General features: G+C 52.6%; 1 protein-coding gene across 1 annotated transcript; it reads right to left on the bottom strand.

Annotated features, from left to right (window-relative positions):
* On the bottom strand, positions 1-24,164 carry CAPN9 (calpain 9). Its single transcript, XM_029245893.1, is given in 12 exon segments — positions 1-65; positions 3,358-3,474; positions 5,294-5,372; positions 5,912-5,983; positions 6,772-6,836; positions 11,438-11,562; positions 13,575-13,660; positions 15,786-15,869; positions 16,786-16,928; positions 16,931-16,953; positions 22,135-22,280; positions 23,952-24,164. Coding segments are annotated over 12 exon segments (1,218 nt in total).
* Between the last annotated feature and the right edge of the window lie 2,710 nt (positions 24,165-26,874).

The following is a 26,874-nucleotide window of genomic DNA, read 5'->3' as shown; positions in this document are numbered from 1 at the left end:
TCATACCTCATTTATGTTGAAATGAATGAACTCCTTGTTCTTCGTGCCGAGGGCCTGGAACATCCCTGATGGGAGAGACACAAGAAAGGTATCATTGCGGAGAAGTTCCTTCAACAAGCTTAGCTATTTTCCCATGGCCAAGGGGCCTTCCGAGAGGCTGGTGGAGAAGCCGCTCCATCTGTTGCTAAGAGGTGAGCATCTTCTAGGGCGGCGGCCAGACTCAGGTCCCCTGAGCGGGGTGTCTCTCAACTGGGGGAGCCTCTGGAATTCCTGTGATGGCAGAAGCCGGTGGCCTGAGCACTGGGGAGTGGGTCTCTTCATTTACTGTATGTGGGTCAGCCGGCCAGCTCGTGGACCTGAAACATCTCCCCTATCTTAACTGTTGGGGGCTACAGAGCCCTTGCAATCCATGGACCTTCTCTCCAGAGGAAAAAAAAAGCACATGTACATAAAGGTTTGCATGAGTCTTGAAAGCTGTTGAGTCTCTGCAAGTCCATTTTGAGAAGGTGAGCGCTGGTGGCCCCACGCGCAGGCAGAGCTGGGGTAGAAGAGAGCCCGTGTGCCGCGTTGAATAACCCGAGACAGTTACTTTCCTCTCCTGGCCTCAGTCTCCCCATCTTAGTCCAGGTGGTGGAACCAGTCCACACTGGCTTTACCTGAGCCTCACCCGGGACCTTTAAAATACCCCAGGAAGTAGGAGGGGCTGCCACAGAACAAAAGAGACAGAACCCAGCAGCCACGTGCAGTGAGTAGGTCCTGAGGAGACCTGGGGAATCTCAGTGTGGACCGGGGCTTAGAGGATGTTTAGAACTCACTGAGAATTTTGTGGGGGTGCGAACGGCATGACGATTATGTTAAAAAGAAGTCTCTCTGATAGGGATGTTTACAGACAAAAGGACCAAATTTCTGAGATCTGTTATTAAATAACTCAGGAAAAACAGTATGCTTTAGGGGGTCATGTGGAAAAGGTGAGCAAGGTGACAAGTGAGGCTGGGTGGAAGGCGCTGGAACCACTGGGGAATTTTTATAAAGATGATGCTGTGTTGCCACCCCCTAGATTCTAATTTAATTGGTCTTTGTAGCCTGATCATTAACCGTTTGGGATGCTCTCCTGGGGACTGTCATGGGGCAGGGTTTAAGAGGCACCGGTGGAGGGCACACGGGGACCAGTTATTATTTTTTTGTTTTGTTTTGTTTTGTTTTTAAACATCTTTATTGGAGTATAATTGCTTTACAATGGTGTGTTAGTTTCTGCTTTATAACAAAGTGAATCAGTTATACATATACATATGTTCCCATATCTCTTCCCTCTTGCGTCTTCCTCCCTCCCACCCTCCGTATCCCACTTTATACTTAGGTGTATGAGCAAAAATTTCTAGAATAAAGTTAAAATCAGCCTGGGGTAAAGCCCTAGCTTTGGGATTTTTAAAGTTCTCCAGATGGTGAATCTAACATAAGGATCCTAGAAAACTGAAGAACAGAGAAAATCAAGGAAATAAAAGTTGGTTCTTAGAAAAGATCAATAATATTGATATGCTTTTAGCTAAACTGACCAGTGATGTTCAGTTTTGAGTGTCTTCTCGCTAGGATTCCTCAATTATAAGAACGAGCTGAGAACCCCCTGCAGGAAAGGACTGGGCCTGAGGGGATTCAGAAAGGAAAAGGGCAGTTGAGAGAAGAGAAGCTACCAAATCTCACTCTCTCGAGGTCAGCTCTGACTGGCCTGTAAGTCTAATAAGCGACTGCCTTTGAGGAGGCTGTTTCTACAATGCACCTCTCATTAGCTCCCACTCACACCCAGAGAAAGCCTGGGCCCTGAGGTCACCGGCCAGGCCCTGCAGGACCTGCCCGCCTGTCTCAGACCATCATCCCCATTAGTCATCATGTGTACCTTGCTTGTCCACTCAGTACAGCTCTCTTGGAGCTTAGAGTCTGGTGGAGACAAGCTTCAAATGAGTAACTCCGTGTGTTCTAAGTGTCCTGAAAGAAGCAGCGGGAGCTCCCCACTGTGGAACCAAGGAGCACAGACTTTGCCTTTGTTTAGCCAGTGCCTGGAAGTCACCCAGTAAACATACTTTAGAAAGTGCCAAGCAGGACTGGCTCCATAATTTGTTGTGGGACCCCTTGTTAAAAAAATTATTAAGAGGCTTCCCTGGTGGTGCAGTGGTTAAGAATCCACCTGTCAACGCAGGGGACACAGGTTTGAGCCCTGGTCCGGGAAGATCCCACATGCTGCGGAGCAACTAAGCCCATGTGCCACAACTACTGAGCCTGTGCTCTAGAGCCCGCGAGCCATAACTACTGAAGCCCACGCGCCACAACTACTGAAGCCCGCACGCCTAGAGCCCGTGCTCTGCAACAAGAGAAGCCACAAGCAATTAGAAGCCCGCACACTGCAAGGAAGAGTAGGCCCTGCTCGCCACAACTAGAGAAAGCCCGCGTGCAGCAACAAAGACCCAAAGCGGCCAAAAATAAATTAAAAACAACAACAACAAACTCTAAAAAAAAAAAAAAAAATTATTAAGATTCAAGGGACTTCCCTGGTGGTCCAGTGGGTAAGACTCCACGCTCCCAGTGTAGGGGGCCTGGTTTGATCCCTGGTCAGGGAACTAGATCCCGCATGCATGTTGCAACTAAGAAGTCTGTACCCTGCAACTAAAGATTCTGCATGCCGCAACTAAGACCCCGTACAGTCAAAATAAATGAATAAATAAATAAATATTTTTAAAAATTATTAAGATTCCAGATGGTGACCCCAGAGCGTGGGCATCCGGGGGGACACCTGCACAGCAGTCACCCTGGTGTTAAGTCACAGGCTCTGGATGTGCTTCGTTCAGCTTCAACTGCGTGACTACCCAGTGAGGGGTGGGTGGCTATGAACTGCAAACGCTAAGGACCACCTGTACGTAATCTCTCTCTCTCTCTCTTCCTGGGCTAACAAACAGATCTTCTTTGAGACAATCGGGTCAGTGTCTAGGGCTTTTGTAAACACAGAGGGATGGAGAGGGAAGGAGGGGGGCGGACAGAGGTAGAGAGAGAGAGAGACTCCCGATTCTGTGCCCTGTGATGGGATCTGAGCTTTCTTCTGATTCGCGGCAGAAGCCCCATTCCCACCCAGCTACCCTCCCACAAAGACACTGGGAGCGGATGGAGGATGACGGTACCAGGCGCACTGCAGAGAAGACGTGCACACCCACCCCTCGGCTAGCCGCACATGGCACACAGATGGCAGGGCGTGTGGCTCAGCCCGCCTTTGCTGCAGTTCTCAGCAGGTTGCCCCTTACATGCTCCTGTAAGGTGATGGAGGGAGGTGTGCTCTCCCTGGGCTCAGGAACACGCAGCCCCCCGGACACTTACGGCTTGCAGTCTCCAGCCAGACCAGGCAGTTGAGGAAGTCATCGAAGCCCAGTTGGCGCTCCTGGTCTGCGTACCTGAGAACGATCAGCTGCAAGAGGGGAGAGCTGAGCTGGAAGCCTGCGGGGAGAGGGGGAGGATGGCTGCCCTGGCTGAGCCCCACAGGTGCGCCTTCAGGGGCACCAGTCAGCCCAGGGCTGCCCCAAGGAAGGGAGCCAGTGTCTACCCGGCGCCCATGGCTCCGATGCAGTACGACAGTGAGCCTCTGTCGGGGGACATTGGGGAACCCACAGTGTCACTTGGTGAACCTTCTGAGTTCGCCAAGTTCAGGGTCTTGGCTTTGACCTCACATCACCCATAGGGTCTTGCTGACTTTTCAGGAAGCCTTGCTTGGGAGAACTTGATCCTGGACAGTGTTTAAGCCCCAAACCCGGTGCCACCCTCTGGTTCTAGGGCTCCACTTCCAGCTCCCGCTGGCCCTGGGGGGATTCCAGCCAGGACACCCGCAGTAAGTGTCTGTTTCTCATGGGCATTTTAACCCAGAGGTGTTGGGGGCTCTGGAGACCGAGTTATGTCGCTGCCCTCAGTGAAACACCCCATGCTAGGCTCATTCACACACGCCCACGATGGAGCGAGAACCTGGGCCTGGGTGCTTTGCTTCCCTTCTCTTTGCTCATTCGACCTCTTTGCTCATTGGTCGAATGAGGAGTTTAGAGATGGTAACGCTCCTTATAGATTCAACACTTAAGGCTTTGATTTCTAACCAGCGTTGCCTTCTTTCATTTCAGCCTGCACGCTCCCTTTCCAGGAGATGTTTCAAATATTGCTTAGAAGCCTGCCCAGGGTCTTCCTGTGTCCTCGTTCCCGATTCCAGACCAAGAGGGGGCCAGTCCAGAGGAAGGACATGGTTTCTGGAGCCTGCACAGTGGAGCTGGCTGGGGGCAACACCCAGAGTCCTGGCGTCTGCTCTGGGTGGGGCAGGAAGAGGGCGGGGTGAGGGCCGATTCCCTCCCCCTCCCCAAGCCGGGAAAAGAAGGACGTGGCCACACCTCCCTCTCTGAAGGGCTCCCTTTTCCCCCTGCTCTGTCTTTCTGCCCTAGAAACCAGGTCCCCAGACCCTAAGAAGATCAGGCCCTTCTCCTCTGTGGCACTCTCCACATTTATAATTAATTTCGTTTCTTTGCCATCACACAGGACCCGAGCTGGTCCTGATTTTGTCCCATTATCATACCATGAAGCTGACAGTGTTTCCCGATGTTTATTTTACTTGGAAGGGAACCAGATTCCAGGCTTTGGCCGGGCCCAGGGGTATGTCTGCGAAGCCTGCTTTGTGAGAAATGCCTTGTGGCCTGGCGGGGTGTAGGCTGCAGTGGCCGTCCTATGCAAAGGACAGCTGAGCCCCAGAGACTCGGACTGCCCTGGCAGGGGCTGCCAGAGGGTTAGGAATGCCACCTGGAGCCCATCCCTCATTCAGGAAATGGGTGTAAACGACAACGGAATCATTGGTTTGGATTCAGTCTGCTGGTGACAAAGCCAGAGACGGGCCTCCGTGGCAGAGGGGTACACGAACTCTGTGTACCCCAAACCTGACCCCAAACCATGGGATGGACATGCCCTGCCTCTCTGTGTTAATCGCCATCTGAAAGCAGAAGTTAAAGGTTTGGGAGCTTGCCACCAGAGTCGTGTATAACTCTGCTTGGCCAGAGAATTGGCCAGAGGCTGAGGCCTCCTGGGGTCAGGCTGAGTTCAGCCCCAGTGGATACACTTTAAAGATCCCTGATGAGAGTGAACAAGTCCTGAATTTGAGGCTGGGCCCTGTCCTTAAGAAGCATCGATTCTGGTCAAAGTCCAGCCCCCTCCCTGGGCCACGAGAGGTGAGTGGCTGCCACAGACAGCACCCGGCACGCAGACGGCTTGCGCGGCCCAGGCTTCCCTTTACCTGTGGCTTTCAGGGCGGTCCGCAGCTCGTAGGGGGACACGGTACCAGATTTGTCAGCGTCAAACTGAAGGAAAAGGTTCTGTAGGGGGAGAGCAGAGGCACTGAGAATGCGAGTACGCAGAAGCACCCGTTGAGGCTCCTTTGATGGCAGTCATGGGGTCCATGCAGGGGAGAGACTCCTCTCACCAGGTGGAAGGGGCAATGGTAGGCTTAGGGTCTCCAAAAGTGTGGGTCCCTTTGTTTTCCTTTCATATTGGGTGGAAGCCCTGCGGTACTCCCATAAGTATGGGAAGTAAATATGGGAATTCCATCTTGATTTCCTCCCTTCCACCTTTTCAAACACAAATCCTCTGGTCGGCAGCACCTGGACCTTTAAAATCCCCTTCTGGGACTCCCCTGGTGGTCCAGTGGCTAAGACTCTGTGCTCCCAATGGAGGGGGCCCAGGTTCCCTCTCTGGTCAGGGAACTGGATCCCGCATGTATGCCTCAACTGAGACGTGGCTCAGCCAAAATAAATAAATAAATATTTAAATATTTAAAAATAAAATAAAATAAAATCCCCTTCTGCTCTAGGCTTGTACAGTCCCCTAGCAGCCACGCACTGGCTGGGTTACATACTGCCCTCTTCTTCAGCTTGTCCCAGAACACTCTGAATTCACCAAACACTAGCTGCTTCCCATTGCCATTTGTCTGTGCAAGTGAATTAAGGAAGAAAGGAAGACGTGAGCATCATATCACCCCAAGGCTCCTGGGGCTGCAGGGGAGGAGGGCAATGGGCTGGCATGGCTGACATGTGTGACACAGACTCAGGGCTCTGAGAGAGGGGGTTTAATTATTAAGCCATGAATCTCTGAAGAGGGGGCATGGCGGGGGTGAGGGGGGATGGCAAAAGAAAGGTTGAAAACACTCATATGAAGAACTCTTCATTGCCCTGGACAGCACCCCAAAGTGGCAAAAAGATTCCCAAGTCCCTTCACAAACATTCCCCCACTGGCCAGTCTGTGCCTCTTTTTTTTTTTTTTAAATTTTTGGCTGCACTGGGTCTTCATTGCTGCGCGCGGGCTTTTTCTAGTTGCGGCGAGCGGGGGCTACTCTTTGTTGCGGTGCACGGGCTTCTCATTGCGGTGGCCTCCCTTGTTGTGGAACATGGGCTCTAGGTGTACGGGCTCAGTAGTTGTGGCTCGCAAGCTCTAGAGTGCAGGCTCAGTAGCTGTGGCGCACGGGCTCAGATGTTCCGCGGCAGGTGGGATCTTCCCGGACCAGAGCTCGAACCCGTGTCCCCTGCATTGGCAGGTGGATTCTTAACCACTGCGCCATCAGGGAAGTCCCGTGTGCCTCTTGATTTTGTTCCAATTCTAGCACCAGTGTCTTCCAGGCTTTGGTTATTCTCTGTGAAGAAGGCTCTCCACATTCTAGGAAAGTCTGCATTAGAGAAAAACACTTAACATCCTTTTCTGCCTGCATATTTGGAAGGATACGTCCATTAGAGAAATGACCTTTTTACAGGAAGTCAGGCTTAGCTTCTCGAATTTGATGTCCCTTTCTGAAATCACACAAGAAAGCAGAATTCAGTTGACCCTTGATAAGATAAACCTATTTCCATCTGCTGAAAGTCCAGTAGGGTGGTTAGATCCGGGTTGGTGAGGGTGGTGATGTAGTCGCTCTTCAGATGCTGGTGAGAGTAGAACATGGTCTTTGGGGAGGAACATTTGCAAAATATAAAAAAAGCTTTAAAAGCTTTAAAAATGGGGATATCCTTCCACTCTTTATCGGAGTTTCAAGAGTCCCAAGCAAAGAATTATAAGTTAAGATTTTTATCATCAGGTTATTTGTAATGGCAAAAACTTAGAAATGATACAAATGACCAATGGAAGGGTATGGACAACAGTTTATGTCCACATGATGGATTATTACACAATCCTTAAGAATCATGCTTTAATTCTTAAGATCATTTCTGGGGAAATGCTCATAAAAATAAAGTTTAGGAGACAGGGTTTAAAATTATTGGAGAAATTTGAACACTCACATACTGCTAGTGGAAAGGAACAGAAATCACTTTAGAAAATAGGCAGCCTCTTAAGAAGCAAACATAGAGTTACTATTTAACCCAGCAATTGTCTTAGCTATACACCCCAGAGAAATGAAAACACATGACCACATAAAAGCTTGTACACGAATGTTCATAGCAGCATTATTCATGATAACGAAAAAGGGGTAACAACCCAAGTGTCCATCAATGGATGAATGGCTAAACCCTACCTGGTATATTCCGACAATGGGATATTATCCAGCCATAAAAAGAAGTGAAGGAGTCCTGGCACGTTACAACATGGAGGGACCTGGAAGGTGTCAGGCTAAGTGAAAGGAGCCAGTCAAAGAGAAGCACATTTTATATGATTCCTTTTATATGAAAAGTCCGGAACAGGCAAGTCTATGGAGACAGAAAACGGATGAGTGCTTGCCAGGGGCTGGGGGTTCGGGGGAGGGTAGTAAATGCTACTGGTACGTGGTTTCTTTCTGGAGTGATGAAGTGCTCTGAATCAAATGAAAATTGATTGTGGTGATGGTTGCACAGCTCTATGAACATGCTAACATCCACTGAGTTGTATATGTTATTTAAAATTTTTTTTTATTTTTTATACAATTTTAAAGGTTATTTTCCATTTGCAGTTATTACAGAATGTTGGCTATATTCTCTGTTGTACAATACATCTTTGTAGCCCGTCTTACACCCTATAGTTTGTACCTCCTATTTCCCCCACCCCTGCTTCCCTCTCCTCTCTGGTAACTGCTAGTTTGTTCTCTGTATCTGTGAGTCTGCTTCTCTTTGGTTATATATTCACTAGTTGGTTGTATTTCTTAGATTCCACAGTATTTGTCTTTCTCTGTCTGATTTATTTCACGTAGCAGAGTTGTATACTTCAAATGGGTAAATTGTATAGTATGCAAATTAACTCTCAAAGCTGTTAATTCAAAAATAATATTGCATCTATAGTGTAATACCTACTATGTGTGTACCTATATATACAGAGACAGACACACACCCACAGACTACACATTTGGTACATAAACACATACACAAAGACACACACATATATGTTAAAGTGGTTATTTATGGGTAGTGAGATTAGCCGTGATGTTTGCCTCTGTCATTAGGCTTTTCTGCATTTTTCAGAATCTTTTACCATAAACTTGAATCATTAGTGTAATCAAGAGACGAGCGGGCTTCCCTGGCAGCGCAGTGGTTAAGAATCCACCTGCCAATGCAGGAGACAAGGGTTCGAGCCCTGGTCTGGGAAGATCCACATGCTGCGGAGCAACTAAGCCCGTGCGCCACAACTATGGAGCCTGCGCTCTAGAGCCCGCGAACCACAACTACTGAGCCTGCACGCCACAACTACTGAGCCCGCGTGCCTAGAACCCGTGTTCTGCAACAAGAGAAGCCACCGCAATGAGAACCCAGTGCACTGCAAAGAAGAGTAGCCCCCGCTTGCCGCAACTAGAGAAAACCCGCACACAGCAACGAAGACCCAATGCGGCCAAAAGTAAATAAATAGAATAAATAATATTTTTAGAAAAGAAAGAAATGAGCAATGAAAGCTATTTTTAAAGTCTACCTAACGTCAGCTCTGAAAAGCCGGTCTGCAGCTGGGAGGAGCAGGGGCTCTGGGGGAGCTCGAGGCGGCAGGCATCCGTCACACGTCCCTTGTCCCCTCCATGGGAGTCCTGGGGTCCCCGGGGTGCAGGTAGGGGTAGTGGGTGTGAGCACGTACTTTTTTTTTTTTTTTTTTTTCGGTACGCGGGCCTCTCACTGTTGTGGCCTCTCCCATTGCGGAGCACAGGCTCCAGACGCGCAGGCTCAGCGGCCATGGCTCACGGGCCCAGCCGCTCCGCGGCATGTGGGATCCTCCCGGACCAGGGCACGAACTCGCGTCCCCTGCATCGGCAGGCAGACCCTCAACCACTGTGCCGCCAGGGAAGCCCCAGGAGGAACACTTTTCCTTTGAAGTAGGCGAAATGACAGCACTGTACTGCAAATGAAAATGATTCAGTGACGGAGAGGAGTTCATAAATGAGAGAGGGGAAAGTTTGGGGAGTATGTCCTGGGAGGAGGGGCGGTGAAAGATAAAAGTGGAAAGAGATTGGAAAGGCTTTAGTGTCAAGATTCCCAGAGGAAAGGCTCCAGATTCAGAGTGCTGACAGTTTTAGTGTCACACATTGCCCGGGCCAGTTTCAGCCCCAGGGGTCGGGTGCAGCTCCTTTTGGAAGGGCAGTCATGGTGCAGGGCTTGACCGTGGGCCGTGCACAGGGCACTCCCTTTGCTGGGTCTCTCCCTGGGGGTTTCCTCATTTCCTCTGCCCTGTTTCTCCTTCCTTCTGGGCCTGACTTTCCTTCCACTAGCTTGACTTCACGTAGCCTCTCAAACTCTGTTTCCCCCGCCTGCTCTTATTTGGCAATTCATGGGAGAATCCGAATTCCAGACCTCGCTTTCTTCGGGTTTGTTCTCTTCATGTAACTCATCAACCCTGTACAGTACTCAAAATTCAAGGTCGATGTGTGTCTAAGTTCCAATTCAACAGCTTGTCAATCTCTCAAACACCCTGATTGTTTTCCACAAACTTCTTCTACTTATGAACTCATGGTTCCTGAGACAGATGGCTAGCAGGACACCAAGTTCACTCACTAGGCGGGGCCTTCCAGCTAGTGGAGGATGAAAACGGTGGCGTGTCTTAATTCTGGGTCAAGGCTTTTAGGAATTGGGGATATCTTCTCCAAAGGTTTTTTTGTTTTTTCCCCCTCTTCTGCTGGCTTTCTGCAGGTGACTGTGTCACTCCAGAGGATGGTAGAGCCACACGAAGGATGGAGCTTGAGTCCCTAATCACTGCATGGAGAGAGCCACCCACAGAATAGGAATGCCTTCCTGGACGGTTACAATGAGTGAGAAATACACTTGATTGCGTTTGAGTCTATACATTTTGAATCTACTTGTTACGGCAGCTGGTGCTACCTGGAGTCACTGGAAGTGTGGAACCACCATAACGGAATCTAAAATATGTGAGCCAGCTTAGCAGCTGGGCAGCAGGATGAAAGGGACTATTGGAGCTGGAAAATAGATGTCCATATTATTAAGGGCAAAAATACTTGCCACAGTTGTTGTCTGGAAAATATGTAAGTATACTGAAGCCAGAGCAAATGCTCACTGACGCTGCGCTCGAGGGGAAAAGAAGGGAAGAAACTGGAATATTAGTCACTGTGTGCTAGTTTTTGCATGTTGTATTTAATAAGGTGTCATAAAAAAGAGATGAGTTCAGGCTAGAATGGACTGGTTTGAGCACATGAAAGGGAAGAGAGCTAGAAACCCAGGAATTGTGGCCGTGGGACTTCCCTGGTGGCCCAGTGGCTAAGAATCCGCCTTCCAACGCAGGGCACGCGGGTTTGATCCCTGGTTGGGGAACTACGATTCCACGTGCCGTGGGGTATCTAAGCCCACGTGCCACAGAAGAGCCCGCGTGCCACAACGAAAGATCCCTCATGCTGCAATTAAGATCCGACGCAGCCAAAAATAAACAAATTTAAAAAGTATGTATTTCTTAAAAAAAAAAAAAAAAGAATTTGTGGTCTTGCAGGGCTGGATGCACGAACTCTTTCTGGACCCGACAGGAAGAAATAAGATTGAAAAAAGCCTCCAGAGATGAAGGCCCATTAAAGTTTTCAGTTAAACAGAGATTCAGCCCTGTGGAAAGTCCAGGTTAGGAGTGTTTCCTTCCCACTTAGGTCTGTAGTTTTAGATGCTCTCAGGTAAAAGTTTTCAAGGGTCCCTGTGACCAAGCTGGGCACGGAGGGAGTGTACCTGTGAGCGTCAGGGCTGCCTGTCTTCGAATTCACGTGCAAACGGGGATGATGGAGTGCTCAGAGGAAGGAGGTTGGGCCGGAGACCAGAGGCTCAGCCCCATGTTTTCTGGATCGCACTAACTCCCCTGGGCCTCTTAAACCTGTAGATAGGGTGAGTCCCCCAAACGTGACATTACATTCTCTGCCAGCCTGGGTTTTGAGAAAAATGGATTTGATTTACCAATAAAATAAAAGAAAATAGAAGAAGAAGCAGTGTTTCTTACACCTAAGGGCAGTGAGACACGCTCACACCTGTGATGGAGTTAATGCGGAAAGGAAAACAGAGACAAGCACCGTACCAGAACTCCCCGTCGTCTGCAGCAGTGTGGCACAGGCACTTTTGCTCGGCTGGGCCAACGGAATGCCACTCAGAAGAACTAGGGGTGAACAAAGCCAGCATTAGGTACAAGGTCACGGACGGCAATGGGAACAACACTGGCCTTGGGGTGGGACCTGCCCCTCCCTAGGAACCAGGGTCCACATTATGTGGGGAATGGATCCTGATCGGGGCCCTGGAAATGTGCCAGTGGGTGGAAAGGTTGGTGGGAAAGTACATCTCCAAGTGCAGCTGATGCAAAAAGGCCCTCAGGACCACTGGACCCTCCTCCACGGAAGATTCTCCTGGGGCCGTCACAGGGAGTTGAACATGAACAGGGTGGCAGAAGGAGCCCAGCGAGCAGCCACAGCGGGCTGAGATGTGGGACCTGGAACACGCCCTCTACCTCTCCTCTTGGTTTACAAGCTGACACTTTGAAGAGTGGTGATAATACCTCATGTTCACGCGTGCTTGGCATTAAACATAGCAAGTACCTTCTTTACAAGACCGCGCTAGGAAGCCCGGTGGGCTTCTGCCAGGTAGACGAGCCCGCCTATGGGCAAGAAGCCTCAGGTGCACAGCGCCCATTGTCCTGCAAACCCAGGAGTTCCACCTCCAGGTGCATGGAGTTTCTGTGACCCCCATGACCACCTCTAAATAGTTCAAATTGAGTCACCACCACTGCGGTGCTGTAAGTGATGTGTCTACCTCACCTACACCCTGTAGACCTTGTCCTGGATGGGGGCGGGGAGAACTCAGGTAGAACATCTCTGCAGTCCAGGGAAGAGCAGTACCCAGGGCCCCTCCCCAGACACCTCATGGGCCTGGGGGAGTAAGCAGCCCCTTCAGCCCTGTTCTCACAGCAGGCAGGGTCAGTGTCAGGGATCGGCTTGTGGACCAGCTCCCCGTTACCCCAAGGCCGAGTGGGGTCAGAGGGCAAGCTGGTGTCCAGCCTCGAGCCAGCGAAAATGCACTTCCTTTATTTCTCCCTCTGCGTGTTCCCCAGGAGGGGGAAAAAGGGTTCGGCCCTTTTACACACCGCGATCCCCGAACCGAGAGACTCCAAATCTATTCACCGTAGGAAGCAGTGTCATTAATGTGGGTTTATCTCTTTCTCTCCATTTCCGACTGGAGAGGGAGGCTGATCTCTTCCCTCCTTTGATGGGTCTGAGGAGACAGAAGCCCGGCAGACGGCAGGGATGGTGGCACAAGCCCCGCGATGGGGCCGACAGTCAGGCCCGGGCTGTGGAGTCTGCTTAATGAAGCCCCCAGCACACCGACGGCCAGGGGGTTGGTGCCTCTGTGGGAGCCGAAGACAAACGCTGCCCCGTTTCACTGAAGCTCGAGACTCGCTGCCAGGCTCCCTGGGGCCCCCCAAGCCGTGGGTGGGCAGGAGTGGGGACGGGTTAGGGGGCCCTGCCTGAGCTGGAACAGCCCCCATCCCAGTCACCTAGGTTGTTCCCCGGGGAACGAGGAGGGGACACATACAAGACAGACAGCCCTCTCTGTATAATCGGGGGCCATATAAATAGCCCAGGTGGCTGCTCTGTGATGGATGAATTTCCTGCTCCGCTCCCTCTGTCTCACTGTGGGCCACTGGGCCTCTGGCCAATGGTCAGTGACCATGAGAGAGAACACTTTAGCGACCTGCTTGGCAATGTTTCAGGGATTCTCACACCTAAAGTACTCATTGCCACCCCACCTGCACCCAACACACACACAAACACACACACACACACACACACACACACACACACACGAGCTCTTCATCACTGGGATGAAGCCTTCACCATACCATGGGATTTAAAGTTCCCATGGGAGGTAATACAGTCACTGACATAATACAACTCTGTGAAAGGTAAAGGGCACAGTGAGTCTTCAAGTTTGAGAGCGTGGAGGGCCCGAGGGCAGAAGTAAGGTCCAGACACAGGACAGGACCCTCCCTGAACGGGAGCTAGGAGAGAACTATAGTCAGGCTGCCCCCTCTTCACACGTGCACAAGCCAGCCCTGGCCTCGTACCCTGTGAACTGTAGGGAGGTGGGGATCTGTCAGAAGGATGGGCGGAGACTGACCTGTGGCACCAGAACCCAGTCCACTCAACTTGGCCCCAAGGGTTCCGGACTCTGATGAGCTCTGTATTCTGGCCTTGGAAGTTTACCTAAAAGGGAAAAGCGTCAGAGAAATGTGAGATGCTAAATCCATCTGTGAGCTCCAGGGTGGGTTCTCTCCAGCTGAGGCTGCCTTTTCTGAAAGCCTGTTGACACACTCAGAACATGTCAAAACTCATCAGTTGTTAACTAGCCCTCAAAATTTCCTAATTCCGATTGAACGCGACGTTACGTTCATCACCCTAGAATGGTTACGTCGCATCTGGGAAACAAAGCGGAATTGTAATGAACAAGAAGTGAGTCCTCAGGAATCTTCAAACGAGTGAGTTTCCTCTCTAGGCTGGAACCCCCCAGAGGCAGAGGCCGAGTCTTATTTATCGTGTATCTTCAGAATCCAGCAGTCAGCGGGTCTAACACTGAGTTTTCTTCATCCTTAGCACCTGACTCCCAGATGAGCAGAATATAAGCACATGCTGGGAGTTTAAACAACCGCAATAAACAGAAACCCACGACTGAGTCTTCTAAATCCGACCTTCTCCCCCTTTCAGGTGTCACATGAGGGTCTCTGCTGCCACACTGAGAGCCCTTGAGCCAGTACAGAAAGAGGACTCAGCCCTCAGGCTCTGCCCAGAGCAGGAAAGTGCACCAATGCATAGGGAGGTTTTGGGGGTGGAAGGGTGAGAGTCAAAGACTTCGATTCATCAACGATCCAGGAATTTCAGTTCTCAGAACACTTTGGCATAAATGTTCTCTTTTTACGTGCAAAATCATTTAAGTGAGTAGGACCTCTCCAGGGTCCAAGTTCGCCATGAAAGAGGTTCATTCGTTGAAATGTGTGGGGAGGTGAATTCCTTACAGGTGGAGGGGAAGCAAACGCAGTTGAACAGAGTGTACGATGGGAAGGTTTCTGCCATCTCTTGGAATAACATTTAGAAGATCTGACATCAGGAATCACAGGCCTGCTCCAGTGAATGATTGGAAGGCGTGTGTAGACAGGGAGGGGCGAGGAGGGAGCTAACACTCCAGAGTCCAGCTGCCTCTCCCTCTAGGACACATTGCTCACGCCGCCCGCTGAGGGGGAGGGACAGGCTCCCTCTGCACCCCGTGCTCCCCACTCATTTGGAGCATGTCGCTCAAAACATGGCAGCCGCTGGAGGAGACCGGAGGTGCCCAGGTCCGCTACCTACTGGGTTTGAGATTCACCCAAGTGGGGCACGGAGGGAAACGCTTTGGACTTCACTGAACTTGACCCTGCAAGGGCGCCACCCTCTGCTTCTCATCTCACTTTCTCCCCTCCTCTCTCCCGTGCACTCCTCCAAACAAAGCACTCACCGGAGTTACAGTGGTGCCATGTGGGGTCTGGGTGCCCCCCCTCCCCGCCCCGGGGATTAGTTCCACCCTGAACTACAGCTGCAGAGAATAGCTTGTGATGGTTAATTTTATGTGTCAACTTGACTGGGCCATGGCGTGCCTAGATGTTTGGTTATGCATTATTCTGGGTGTGTCTGTGAAGGTGTTTCTGGACGAGATGGGCATCTGAACTGGTAGACTGGGTACAGCAGATGGCCTTCCCCTTTGTGCGTGGGCCCCATCTAATCAGCTGAAGGTCCAAAAAGAACAAAAAGGCAAAGGAAGGGAGAATTTGTCCTCCCTGCCTGACTGCCGAGCTGGGACTTTGGTCCTCTTCTGCTCTTGGGCTGGGACTTACTGATTCTCCTGGTTCCTAGGCTCTTGGGCTGGGACTGGAACTCCACCACTGGCTCCAGCTTGTGGAATGCAGGGCTCCTCGGCCTCTATAATCAGGTGAGCAATTCCGACTACTAAGTCTTTTCACATACAGATTTAGCCTATGGGTGCTGCTTCTCTGGAGAACAGTGACTATGACAGGACTGGTGTGGAATCAGGGGAGAAAAGAACAGAAAAAACAAAGACCAGGTTCTTGCAGCTGCTGACCAAGTTTATACTGTGCCGGCCTCACAGGTCGCTCTCTCTCTCTCTTCTCTCTCTCTCTCTTCTCTCTCTCTCTCTCTCTTCTCTCTCTCCCGTTTGCTGTTTTGAATTCCAGCCTTTCTTTTTTGGATGAGACATCCTCTGTCATGTCCAAAACTGCAATGTGCTATATAGGTTTACGAAGCCTGTCCCCACACCCTGTCAACAGGGGTCCCTGTCGCCTACCTGGTCAACGCCCATCACTGTGTAGGCATGACCCCTAATGAGACCAAAAGGTGTCCGGGCTTCAGGTTCTGCAGCATTTCTGATCTAAAACAAAAAAGGAGCAGTATCTACATCAAACCTTCCCCAGTTGGCCAGACACAGCTCTGTGTCTGGCGCAGTCCCTCCTGCCCCCTCAGGTGAGGGCCCTGTGAGTGGGCGTATAAAATGGGTACACGGGAAGCCCCCTAAGTGGTTAGCAGTGACATACAGCGATTCCCAGCCTCTTCCCAGGGTGGAGGCCCCTCGTTCTCTGCTTGGACTTCACCGAAGAGCTGACATTCTTGCCCCCAAACAGAAAAACCTGACCTTTCCCACCACGTAGCAACAGCAAGGGACAGACACCAAAGAGGCAGTAAGAATAATATAACCCTATGACATGCAATTCTATGTCACAAACTTGAAAAAGTAGAGGAAATTTACTAGCAAAGGATAAATTCCCCAGGATAATCCAAGAGGAAATAGAAAAGTTGAATAGGATTCAAAAAATAGATGAGGTTAAAATCACATGCGTGTGTTTGTATGCATAAAGAAATTAGAAAAAATGCTGTTCTGTTTCTATCCACGGATATATTTTTTCATGATCTATGAAGTGAAAGAGACAAGTTTCAGGAACGTGTATAGTAAGGTTCCATTCAGTAAACACCGCCCCCGAGTCTGTGCATATACGCGCGTGCCTGTTGCATGAGCGAGGACAGAGGCGTGACGGACACCCGACAGGCGTCCCGGCATGGACCGGGGGAGGGAGACAGAGTTTTGCCCTGTCCATCATCTCAGGATTCTTCCACCTGATACAGCAAGGGCGTCTTACCTCTGCAACTCGAAAACCATTAAACACAAACGTTTGTTTTAATTAAAATAAATAAGCATTGCCCCCGCCCCCCTGCAATGTATGCCTCTTCCGTGGGCAGCCTGGCATCTGAGCCTAGAACAGTGCCTGGGATGCGGCCAGCCAGCGACTTACGTCAACGGAGCAGCCCACCAGACAGCCCCTCTTCAAGGCCTTGTCTAGAATCTCAGAGAAGTTCCCGGGAGCCTCCTTGGTTGTGAAGGTCTCTGCCACGCCCGCGGTGAAGTCCTCTATGGCCTCGATGGCGCTGCCCCCTTCAGAGCCTCGTAGCTCCCGTTCAGCCTGTGAGGGCGGCAAGAAATCCTGGCAACGGCTGCAGGGAACAAGGATTACCACTAGGTGGCGCCCCTCAGCCAGAGTTTTTCTAACCAAGAACCACCTCCCGGGGCTCGCCCCGGCTGGAGGTGTGGAAGAACGTGGGAAGCAGGGATGGGGTTTACTTGGAGCTCTGAGGAAACCAGAGATGCTGAGAACTCTGTGAGAGAGGCAGTGGGTGTGGTGGTAAGGAGACAGGCGGGGACCTGGGACCCTTGGCTGCGGGGCTACCGTGCTGGCACCTGGACACACCTCTCCTTGAGCAACAGAATACAAAGAAACTGTATGGGACTAAAAATAACCACGTGCATGCACAGTTGAGACAAATTCTGGACAAAAGAGACCAAGAAAAATAACCAACTGCCACTTTTGAAGAGCCGCGAGCAAAAGCAGGGCACTGCGCACGCCCCCCGCACGCAACGCCACCTAAGGGGTGGGCAGACTGCCTAGGCCACGCCTCCGGCCCGACCCCTGGACGCACCGCTACTCTCACCCCGTATAAGGAACAAGCTCGCCGCCCCATCTCCCCAGGGGAAAAGGAAGCATGTTGCTTGATCTCGCTACCCCCTGCTGTAGCAGGGGCCCCCATAAAGCCTTGCCTGACTTTCCTGCCTGGCCTCTGATCAGCCTCTATTGATTAAGGAGGCCGAGAGCCCTGGTTCCTGACAGACTGCAGGTCCAAGTGTCAGTTCCCCCACTCACAAGCTGAGGGATGCTGTTTTCACTCAGTGCTTCAGTTTCCTAGTTTTCAAAATGGGGTTGCACGCCTCCTCCTGGGGCTGCTGTGAGGTTGAAATGAGCCTCCTCTCGTCTCACGTGGAGTGGGGCCTGAGCATGAAGCTGTTAGTTGTATGAGACCGAGAGGGAGATGGAGGCATTTCTCTTGCTTTCTGGACCCGTGTAGTCCCAGCCGCTTTTCTCTCTTCACATCTTTGATTAATACGGTTGTACATTAACATCTTACATCGGTGCGGTGCATTTGTTACAGTGACTGAACCAGTACGTCATTGTTATTAAAGTTCACACCATATTCACGTTTCCTTAGTTTTCACCTAACGTGCTTTTTCTGTTGGAAGATCCCATTGCAGGATCCCACATCATCACGCTTAGTCAAGTCTCCGGAGGCTCCTCTGGCCCGTGACAGTTTCTCAGGCTTTCCTTGTTTTTCATGACCTGGACAGTTTTGTTTTTTTTTTTTTTTACATCTTTATTAGAGTATAATTGCTTTACAACGGTGTGTTAGTTTCTGCTTTATAACAAAGTGAATCCGTTATACATATACATATGTTCCCATATCTCTTCCCTCTTGTGTCTCCCTCCCTCCCAGACCTGGACAGTTTTGAGGCGCTGCCGGTGTTCTGTAGAATGTTCCTCAGTTGGGATGTGTCTGCTGGTTTTCTCACGCATAGACTGGGGTGAAGTACCGTTCTCATCACGTCGTAGCGAGCATACATCGTGTCTTCATGACTTGTCACTGTTGATGTCGCCTTGATCACTGGTGGAGGTCCCCTGTCTGTCATGTTTCTCCTCTGTGAACTTCCTCTCACCCCCCATTACTGTCCTCTTTGGAAGGACTTAGGAGTGGGGGTCATGCTAGACCTTCTTGAGGGCAGAGAGTCTACATAAATTCCCCGGAATTCTTCTATGTGAAAGATTTGTCTCTTCTCCCCCGTTTATTTATTCAATGATTTATTTACATCAGTATGGACTCATGAATATTAATTTTATACTTTGATTTATAATCCAATACCATTTTACTTATTTTGCTGCTCTAATTGTTCCAGCTTTGGCTACTTTCGGCTCCTTCAGTTGGCTCCTGTGTCCCTTTGACATAACTCCATCACTGTGTGTGTGTGTGTGTGTGTGTGTGTGTGTGTTTAAAGCATACACACACACATTCATTTCCTGACACTGCAAGATACTCTAGGCTCATCTTCTGTATTTCTTGCCCCAGTTCTACAATCAGCCTTATCTCCAAGGAGCCCTGGTTCCTTTGATTGGAGAATGGTGTTAGAAACCAAGACCTGAGAAGATAAGAGTGCTTGTTGCTATGGGATTGTCATTGTTTCTAGGCCCTCTCAGCTGATAAACAATGGGTTAGTGTACTAACCCATGAGTGACGCATATACTCATCAATGTGTAACCATCTCTATTCAACTAAACCTGAGTTCATACTGAGGTCCCCAACTCTGACACACTACCACTTATATCATTCTAGCCTCCTCCACCAGACTTCTTCGTAACCTCTCACTCCAACGGTGAGAAACCTGGCCTCCCCCATCTGCTACCCATTTACTTAATTGTCCAATTCAGTAGATATGTATAATGGTATCAGAATTGTTGTCCTGTACCCCACGAGAAACACCTTAACCAGCTAGTGTACAGTGCTTGTGTACAATCCCTCTGTCCTTCTTTCTTTCTTTTGCCACGCGGCATGTGGGATCTTAGTTCCACGACCAGGGATGGAACCCTCGCCCCCTGTATTAGGAAGCGCAGAGTCTTAACCACTGGACCACTAGGGAAGTCCCAATCTCTCTGGCTTTCCATCTCACAGACTGCACTCATTTCCAGAGTTACTTAGGTCAACGCCTTTCTCGCCTACACCTTCAATGAGTTTGTTTCATAGATTTGTAATACTATTAGATTGTTTTGTCACAGGCTGCTTTTCATTCTGGGATTCCTTTATCCTCCTAGATGATTTTTAAGTTCATATATATTAAGGTTCACTCTTTGTGCTGTAAAGTTCTGTGTGTCTGATAAATGCATGGTGTCATATATTCACCATTACAGTATCACACAGAATAGTTTCATTGCCCTAAGAAAGACCTCTGTGCTCTACATATTCATCTGTGTGTGAAGGGGCGCTGCGTGGGAGTGTCGGACGCCCATGTGCCACGTGGCACGTGTGCTGACGGGCGTGGGTGCCTCCTCTGCTGAAATGTGTGACGTGTGTGGGCATGTGGAGTGCGCGGGCCCACGCGTGTGCCCCGTGTGCGCTCCTGTGCGTGGCGCTTATGCCTGGGAGTCCTGCATATGAGTGTGGGCCCCAGAGGTGTGTTTGTTCGTGAGAAATGCTGTCTGGGGGCTTGAGGACGAGGGTTACCTGAAACCACCGTCCTGTGAAGGGAGGATCAGAGGGGTCTCCACAGACCTGAGGGGACCCCAGACTGCGGCTTGGGGACCCGGGGAGGGAGGCCAGCCTGGGCACCAGCAGGTGGACTGGAGGACTTGGGACCGAACGTCCAGGAATGTTTGCTTTCAGGGCTGTACGGTTCACCTTGTACCTCATTAGGGGCTCAGCCAAACACACAGACTTTTCTCTATTAAGTACTTAATTTACGAAGGGAAAAGCCGCATTTCTAACAAGGCTGGAGAGGCTGGGCCCTACGACCCACGGCTGTGCACTGATCCTGGCTGTGTGCCCAGGGCTGTCGAGGCAGAAGGGGGCACGGGGTGGGGGAAGGGGGACCTGGAGCACAGTGGCCTCTGGGGGGAGGGCAGCCCCAAAGGGAGCCCCACTGTGCAGGGAGGTCTTGGCCATGTGCCGTGGTGCACGCAGGCTGCCAGGGGCTGTCAGCCCAGGCTCGAGGCGGCACCGGGGCCTTCAGGAGGCCTAAGAGTCAGCAGGGAATTGCATGGAAGACGGCAGATGGGAGCAGGCAGACAGGAAGTCGGGGGGCGAAGGGAAGCCGAGGCGCTTGTGAGTTGAGGGGCTCGGGCTGCAGGCGCAGAAGGGAGGCCCTCGGCTGCACTGCACCCCGGCTGTGTCCCCATCAGGCCGGGAGACGCCCCCCCAGATCCACAGCCCTCCCCGCGAGGCCTGGGAAGGGCTCACCCCCGGGCGACCTCCCCTTCCTACCCCAACCCCAGGCCCAGGTTCCCCCTCGGAGCCTCCTTGCCCCGGGCTCCCGGGGGGACGAGGCGCCTCTCCAGCACCCCCGGACGTCCTCTGACTTTCCTGGCTCTGGTTGCTCTTGGGTACCGCTCCCCGGCCCCCAAGCAGAGCTGTGTTTGCCAAGAAGGTGGTGCTGGCAGAGCGCCCGCCCCACGTTCCCACTGGACAGCCAGGCAGTCGCTGCTGGGACACACAGCACGTGAGAGCCGAGGAGAAAGGCAGACAGCGCGTGAGCCACGGAGGCTCCCAGAGGGACGCCGCGACTCTTCCCGTGGCGCTGCTGCCCTGGCTGACCCCGTCCCGGGGACCCCGGGCTCTGTCCTGCCAGAGCAGCCTCAATCCCCACCCGGGTCCTTGCCTCAGACTTCACAGACGTGTGTCAGACAGGATGCAAGGCCCCTGCCCTCCCTGAGTAGGAGACACGCAGAGTGTGTTTCTGGGACTGAAGACAGAGCGGGCGAACGCAGCCGCAGACCAAGCAAGGGGCAGAACGGATTCTGAAAGTGAATGCAGGAAGGACAGCTGCCCAGTTATGATACATCAAAGCGGAGCGTGGAGGGGCCCGAGGTGTCAGGTTTTTGGGTGGGAGCCTCGCCCATCATTCGGGGCAACACTGAGCAGACGTCAATGTTAAGGTGAGCACCTCCCAGAGCTGAGGTCTGGGGCGCTGGAATCCCTTGGGGGTCCCGGGGGCCCTCGTTCCAGGAGGGCACAAAGACGGTCTCCAGCCTGGCCTGTGCACATCACGCTCTTATCGTGGAGCAATTTCAACTTTGGCAGAGAGAGGGCGAGCCATAGGCTCCAGAATGACGCCTGAAGCCAGGGGATGGCCATGCAGGCTGGAGGGTGGGCGCCCTCCTGGACGGGGGTGACGGCGTTGGGTTCCAGTCACACCAGTGGCCGACACTCTGGGGCAGTGCCTGGGGAGGTGCCCGGCTCTCTCATGTGCTGCCTGTGCACGTCAACCATCAGGCTCCAGCTTCTCCTTCGCTAGAACGGGGAGAATGACAATGCCCGGATTTTAGGACTGTTTGGGATTAAATGAGATAATCCTGGAACAGTCAGTGTTGGCCGGTCATAGTAACTGTTGGCTGATATCATTGTTTGGAAGGTGACAGAAGGTGCTGGAAGCTGAGGTGCAGTGGGGTATGGGATGAATGAGGGCCTGCCTCTCAGAAGGCTTGGGCGCCGAGGAGGGACACGGGCAGGTCATTACATCTAAACAGCATGAGTGCTGAAATGGGACGGCCGACGGTGCTTCAGGCAGCCAGGAAGGCTTGGTGGGCGAGGCCCCTGAACAACAGCCCAGATTCCCCAGGCAGAGCAGGGCCTCCCAGATGGACAGGGCGTTCCGACGGGAGGGTCCGACCGCGGGGAGGGGCGGCGGGTGCAGGGCAGCCTGGGGACAGGGGCTATGTGGGAGCCTGGGCCTCACTCCTGGCTAATGCTGAGCTCACTGAGGGCGCAGAGCAGGGGACGGCAAGGCCCCTGGTTACAGTAGACGTGGCCTGACGGGCTGCGGCTGGAAGTAGGGAGACCAGTTAGGAGGAAAGGAAGAGACTGGAATTTCTCAGAAGAAAGGCTGAGCCATTCCGTGATCGCCTTGTCATACTTAGGAAAATACTGGACAATCAGAAGTGGCTTACTCCTGAACCAGGGCAGCATGGCATATAGATGTGCGCTCACACGCGCGCACACACACACACACACACAGTCTACAACGGGAAATAGCAGTAAAGAGCTAACCACTGCGTGGGACTTCCCTGGTGTCCAGTGGGTAAGACTCTGCGCTCGGGGAACTAGATCCCGCATGTGTGCCGCAACTAAGGAGCCTGCGTGCTGCAACGCATATCCCGTGTGCCGCGACTAAGACCTGGCGCGGCCAAAATAAATTAATTAATTAATTAATTAATTTTTTAAAAAGAGCTTACCACTGTGTAAATAACAGCTTATGTGTGCTTTGGGCCCGGCCCTGAAGAGGCCGGAGGTTTTCGTGTTTGTTTGTTTAAAGTAGACATGTTTACAATATCGCCATTATTTGAATGTAGGGAGATGGTGAGGTCGACACGGTGCTCATGGTGAGATGGGATTCAGAGCTGTTGCAGTAACAGCAACCGCGATCAGAACAACAGCCGTCACTTGTTGAGCAACCTCCGTGTGCCAGACGTCGGACCTACGCTGGTCGTTAACGTTCCCACCTTACAGGTGGGGAGACTGAGGCCTAGGACCACGGTCAGGGGTCAAGTTAGCGGCAGGGTGGCACCAGCACTCAGGGTCTCCTCTTTGGGCCCGGCACCCTTAGCCTTGCCCACTGCGTCCTGTCCCCACAGGAGCCGTTCCCAGACCAGCACCCTCCCTGGCGGAAGGAGAGCCAGCCGGCGCCCAGTCAGAGGTTGAGCCCTGACTGATCCAGCACGGCAAATATCGACTCCTGGTCCCAGGCACCAGCTGGGGCCACGTGGGACCATCACCTCCAGACTGCTGGTGGCGGGGGGCCTGCGGGGACACAGATGGTGGCTGCCCTCCAGGAAGGGAGATGGTTTGGGGAGAGAATCCCTGCTTCACATGACTTCTGTCCATCGCACAGGTCCTGAGTGCTCGCTGAGTGAGCTTCTGTCCACTCTGAGCATCCTAGGCTCTGGCCAGAAGCCCCTGAGCACCTCGGGCGCATTGTCTCAACGTTAGCGCAAGGGATCTGCGGGGAACAACCTCCCACCCGTTTCTGCGTGTTTGCCCTTGGGCTCTGGTGGGACATGTCACCTGACACTTCCGGATAAAGCTTTGACTTCCACTCACCACCTGTGACAAGACCCTCTCTGATCCTGAGTCCCGGGCCTCGGCGGGGAATCATGGAGCCAGACACCCTGGCCACCACCCAGAGCAGCCAGTTGCCCCCCGAGCATCATTCCTGCCTTCAAACCGCATACCTTCTAGGGGTCTCAGGAGATGTGCCTAAGTCCAGTTTGTGCATAGCCCACGCCTCCCAGGCCATCCTTCCCTTGATGCCCCCTCCTGGGCTGCTGAGCTGCACACCCCCTGTCTGTTGCCCATCCGCCCTGGCAGCACTCACCCCCCGCCTTTTCCACACTAAGGGGAGCTGGGGCCTCTCGCTGTAGAAGAGAGAGGAGCTGTTGGCTGGGAAGTCTGCATCCTCCAACAGAACGCCCTTCTGCAGACATGCCTGCCTCAGCTCCTCCAAGCTCTGGCCCGAGGAGTGGGTGATACGGGCATCCTTGGGGGCGGGGGGCTCCTGAGGTCCTGGGGCCCGGTAGAGGTAAGGCATGGCTGTCCTCGGGCCAGCGGACTCGGGGTCAGTGATGGTGGGGAGAGGGGAGATGCAGGCGCCAGTCAAAAGGAACCACTGAGGCAACACTGGGCTAAGTGGACCTTGGCCTCCGCCTGCTTTCCTGGGAACCTCCCTGTTAGACGGAAACGGGGCACACCCTGACGGCAAACTGTCACAGAGCTCTCTGCCCTCCCAGGGGATCCTGTAGCGCAGCGGGAGCTCTGAGGCTGAGCCGGGTTTGGGCGGAGACAGCGCTCTCTGCTTAATGCACGGGGGAGCCCGGTGGGAGAGAGAGGGTGGCTTTATGGCAAAAGAGCACAAGATACCAAACTGGTCCCGGAGGCGGCAGGCAGCGTGGGCTTTGCTGTGGGGAGAGGGCATAGGGTGATCTTCAACCACCTCAAATCAGAGAGTCGCCGTGTTCTGTAGCTGGCAGAGAACTTAGTGAATCGCAATAATCCATGCTGCATGGACAGCTTTCTCACAGCCTCCCATTTTGATTTAGAGCAGGGTTGGCAAACTTTGTCTGTAAAGAACCAGATAGTAGATCCTCCCGGCTTCGTGGGACGTATGGTCTGTGTTGCAGCTACTCAGCTTTGGGTTGTAGAGCAAAACAGCCACGATGCTGTGCGAACCGAACAGCGAGGCTGTGCCCCATCCGCTGGATGGCACCCCGACGTGGGTGCACTCACAGGGGACATCCGCCCCTCCTCCAGGGCAAGGATGCCTCTGTCTCCATCCTTCCTGGCAGCTGGTCTTGGAAAACAGTTGCAGAAGCAGACATCGTATTAATGAAATTCCTTGCCCTGCCAAACTCTACAAACAGGCTGTCACATTTGAGAAGAAATGATGTTCTGGAGCAGCAGTTTAATAAAAATCTGAGCGGCCGCGTGAAGCCCTGGGGCTTCTAAGGGCTTCACCGTGGAGTCAAGGGGTCTGGACCCGCGAGCGGGAAATAACACTTAAAGCGCTTAGAGGTGCCTTAGTCTCCTGGAGGTCATCTCACACCCCTGCTCTCCGGGACATCATCCCAGTGCAGGGGGCAGGCCAGCTGCCAGGACCCTGCAAGGGTCTGCGGGGAGGGTCCGCAGGAAGGAGTGCTGTTGTAGATGTCACCTGTCCACACCCCCCGCCCGTGCCCCGGCCACGTCCCAGGTGCAGGCACTCAGCAGAGCTTACTGCCTGGACCTAGGGCTACATCCAAAACCTCTGAGCCCAGCCCTAGCTCAGCCCGGCGGGTCGGAGCTGGCTGCCCGTTTGCTGTGGGAACTTGGAAAGCAGACACCGTACCTGAGCCTCTCAGATGAATCTTCCAAACCTTTGCTTCTTCTCTGGATGGAATATTTAGAGGACCTTGAGCCACGCGTTCTGGAGGCCAGTGGGATCTCGGCCTCCTGCGCACAGCTGCGGCACACGTGCAGGGAAGCGCTCTGCCCGCCCAGGGGGCGAGGCCCGTGGGTTTGCTCACAAACAGGACAGGACGGTGCACATTGCTTGTCGCAAGTCCTGCCCACTTGTCACCAGCCCAGAGGCATGCGTGGCATTGAGCCCTGCGGTGCCCACTCATCACTTTAGCTGCATTCTCCTCCACTGAACCGAACAACTGCTAAAGTGACTCCAGCTTAACTCACCCTCACCCTGGCCCTGGGGCCTTCCTGTCCCTTCCTTCTCTCTTCTCCACACCCTCAGCTTGCAGAGGCCGCTGTGTTTCTCCTTCTCCAGAGAAGAGGCCCGAGTAAGCCCGGGGGTGGTGTGGTGTGTGTGTGTGTGTGTGTGTGTATCAGGGCAGTGGGATGCAAGAAGCCCCCTGGGTGGGTCTGTGAGGCCTCTGGGCAAAACCCAAGAACAACGCTCTGAACCTTCACCTGGGCGCAGAGAACTTGTCCTGGCCTCCGGGGGCCGGGAGTTACAGTAGCAGAGCAGACTCAGCACCAGCACCAGGTTTTCACAGGTGTGAAAAACAGACGAGCCCGCAGTGGGCATTGCTCTGTTTTGGATGTCTGCGGGAGGCGGTCAGGAGCCTGCCTGCGGGGTTGGGGGTAGCATGGGCCCCGCTGCTTGCGTGTGGAGAAGAGGTGGCGGAAGATACGAGGGGGGAAGTGAGTCAGGAGGCTCACACAGGTGTCCAGGTGAGCAGGGTAGGTGTGGTAGGAGAGAAGGCGAGAGGAAGGGACAGATTGTCTTCGGAGAATCTCTGCCCGGACTTTCTCACGGGGTGGGGGGTGGGGGGGCAAGATGGGGCCTCCTGCTTTCAGGCCTGAGCAAACGAACGAAGGAGGGGCAGACTTGGAAGAAAGGTTCAAAACTTTGGGTCTGTTGAGCTAAAAATACCCTCCTAATAGCTGGTGGGAGTGTAAACGGGTATAATGTTTTTGGAGAGCAGCTTATTTATATCTATCAAAATTACAAATGCACACACTCTCTAAAACCAGCCACTCCCTCCTGGCAACTTATCCTGCAGACGAACCTGCACCCCTGAAAAGTGAAGATGTTCAAGCTTACCCATTTCGTTGCAGCATCGCTCACTTTAGGAACACATTGAAAAACACTCAGCGCCCACCACTGGAGGGAATGACAAAAAAAATTATGGCCCAGCCAATCACGAAGTGGGATACCAGGCAGCCACGGAGCGGAGCCAGGAAGCCCTCCACGCTGACATGGAAGGTCTCCGATAGGTCAAGGTCAGCACAGCACGCGGAGGACGCTC

The sequence above is a fragment of the Monodon monoceros genome, unplaced genomic scaffold (genome assembly GCF_005190385.1).
Source record: "Monodon monoceros isolate NGI ecotype Baffin Bay Population unplaced genomic scaffold, NGI_Narwhal_1 Super_Scaffold_4, whole genome shotgun sequence".
NCBI classification, from domain to species: Eukaryota; Metazoa; Chordata; class Mammalia; order Artiodactyla; family Monodontidae; genus Monodon; species Monodon monoceros.
This window is presented reverse-complemented; position numbering and strand designations above follow the sequence as displayed.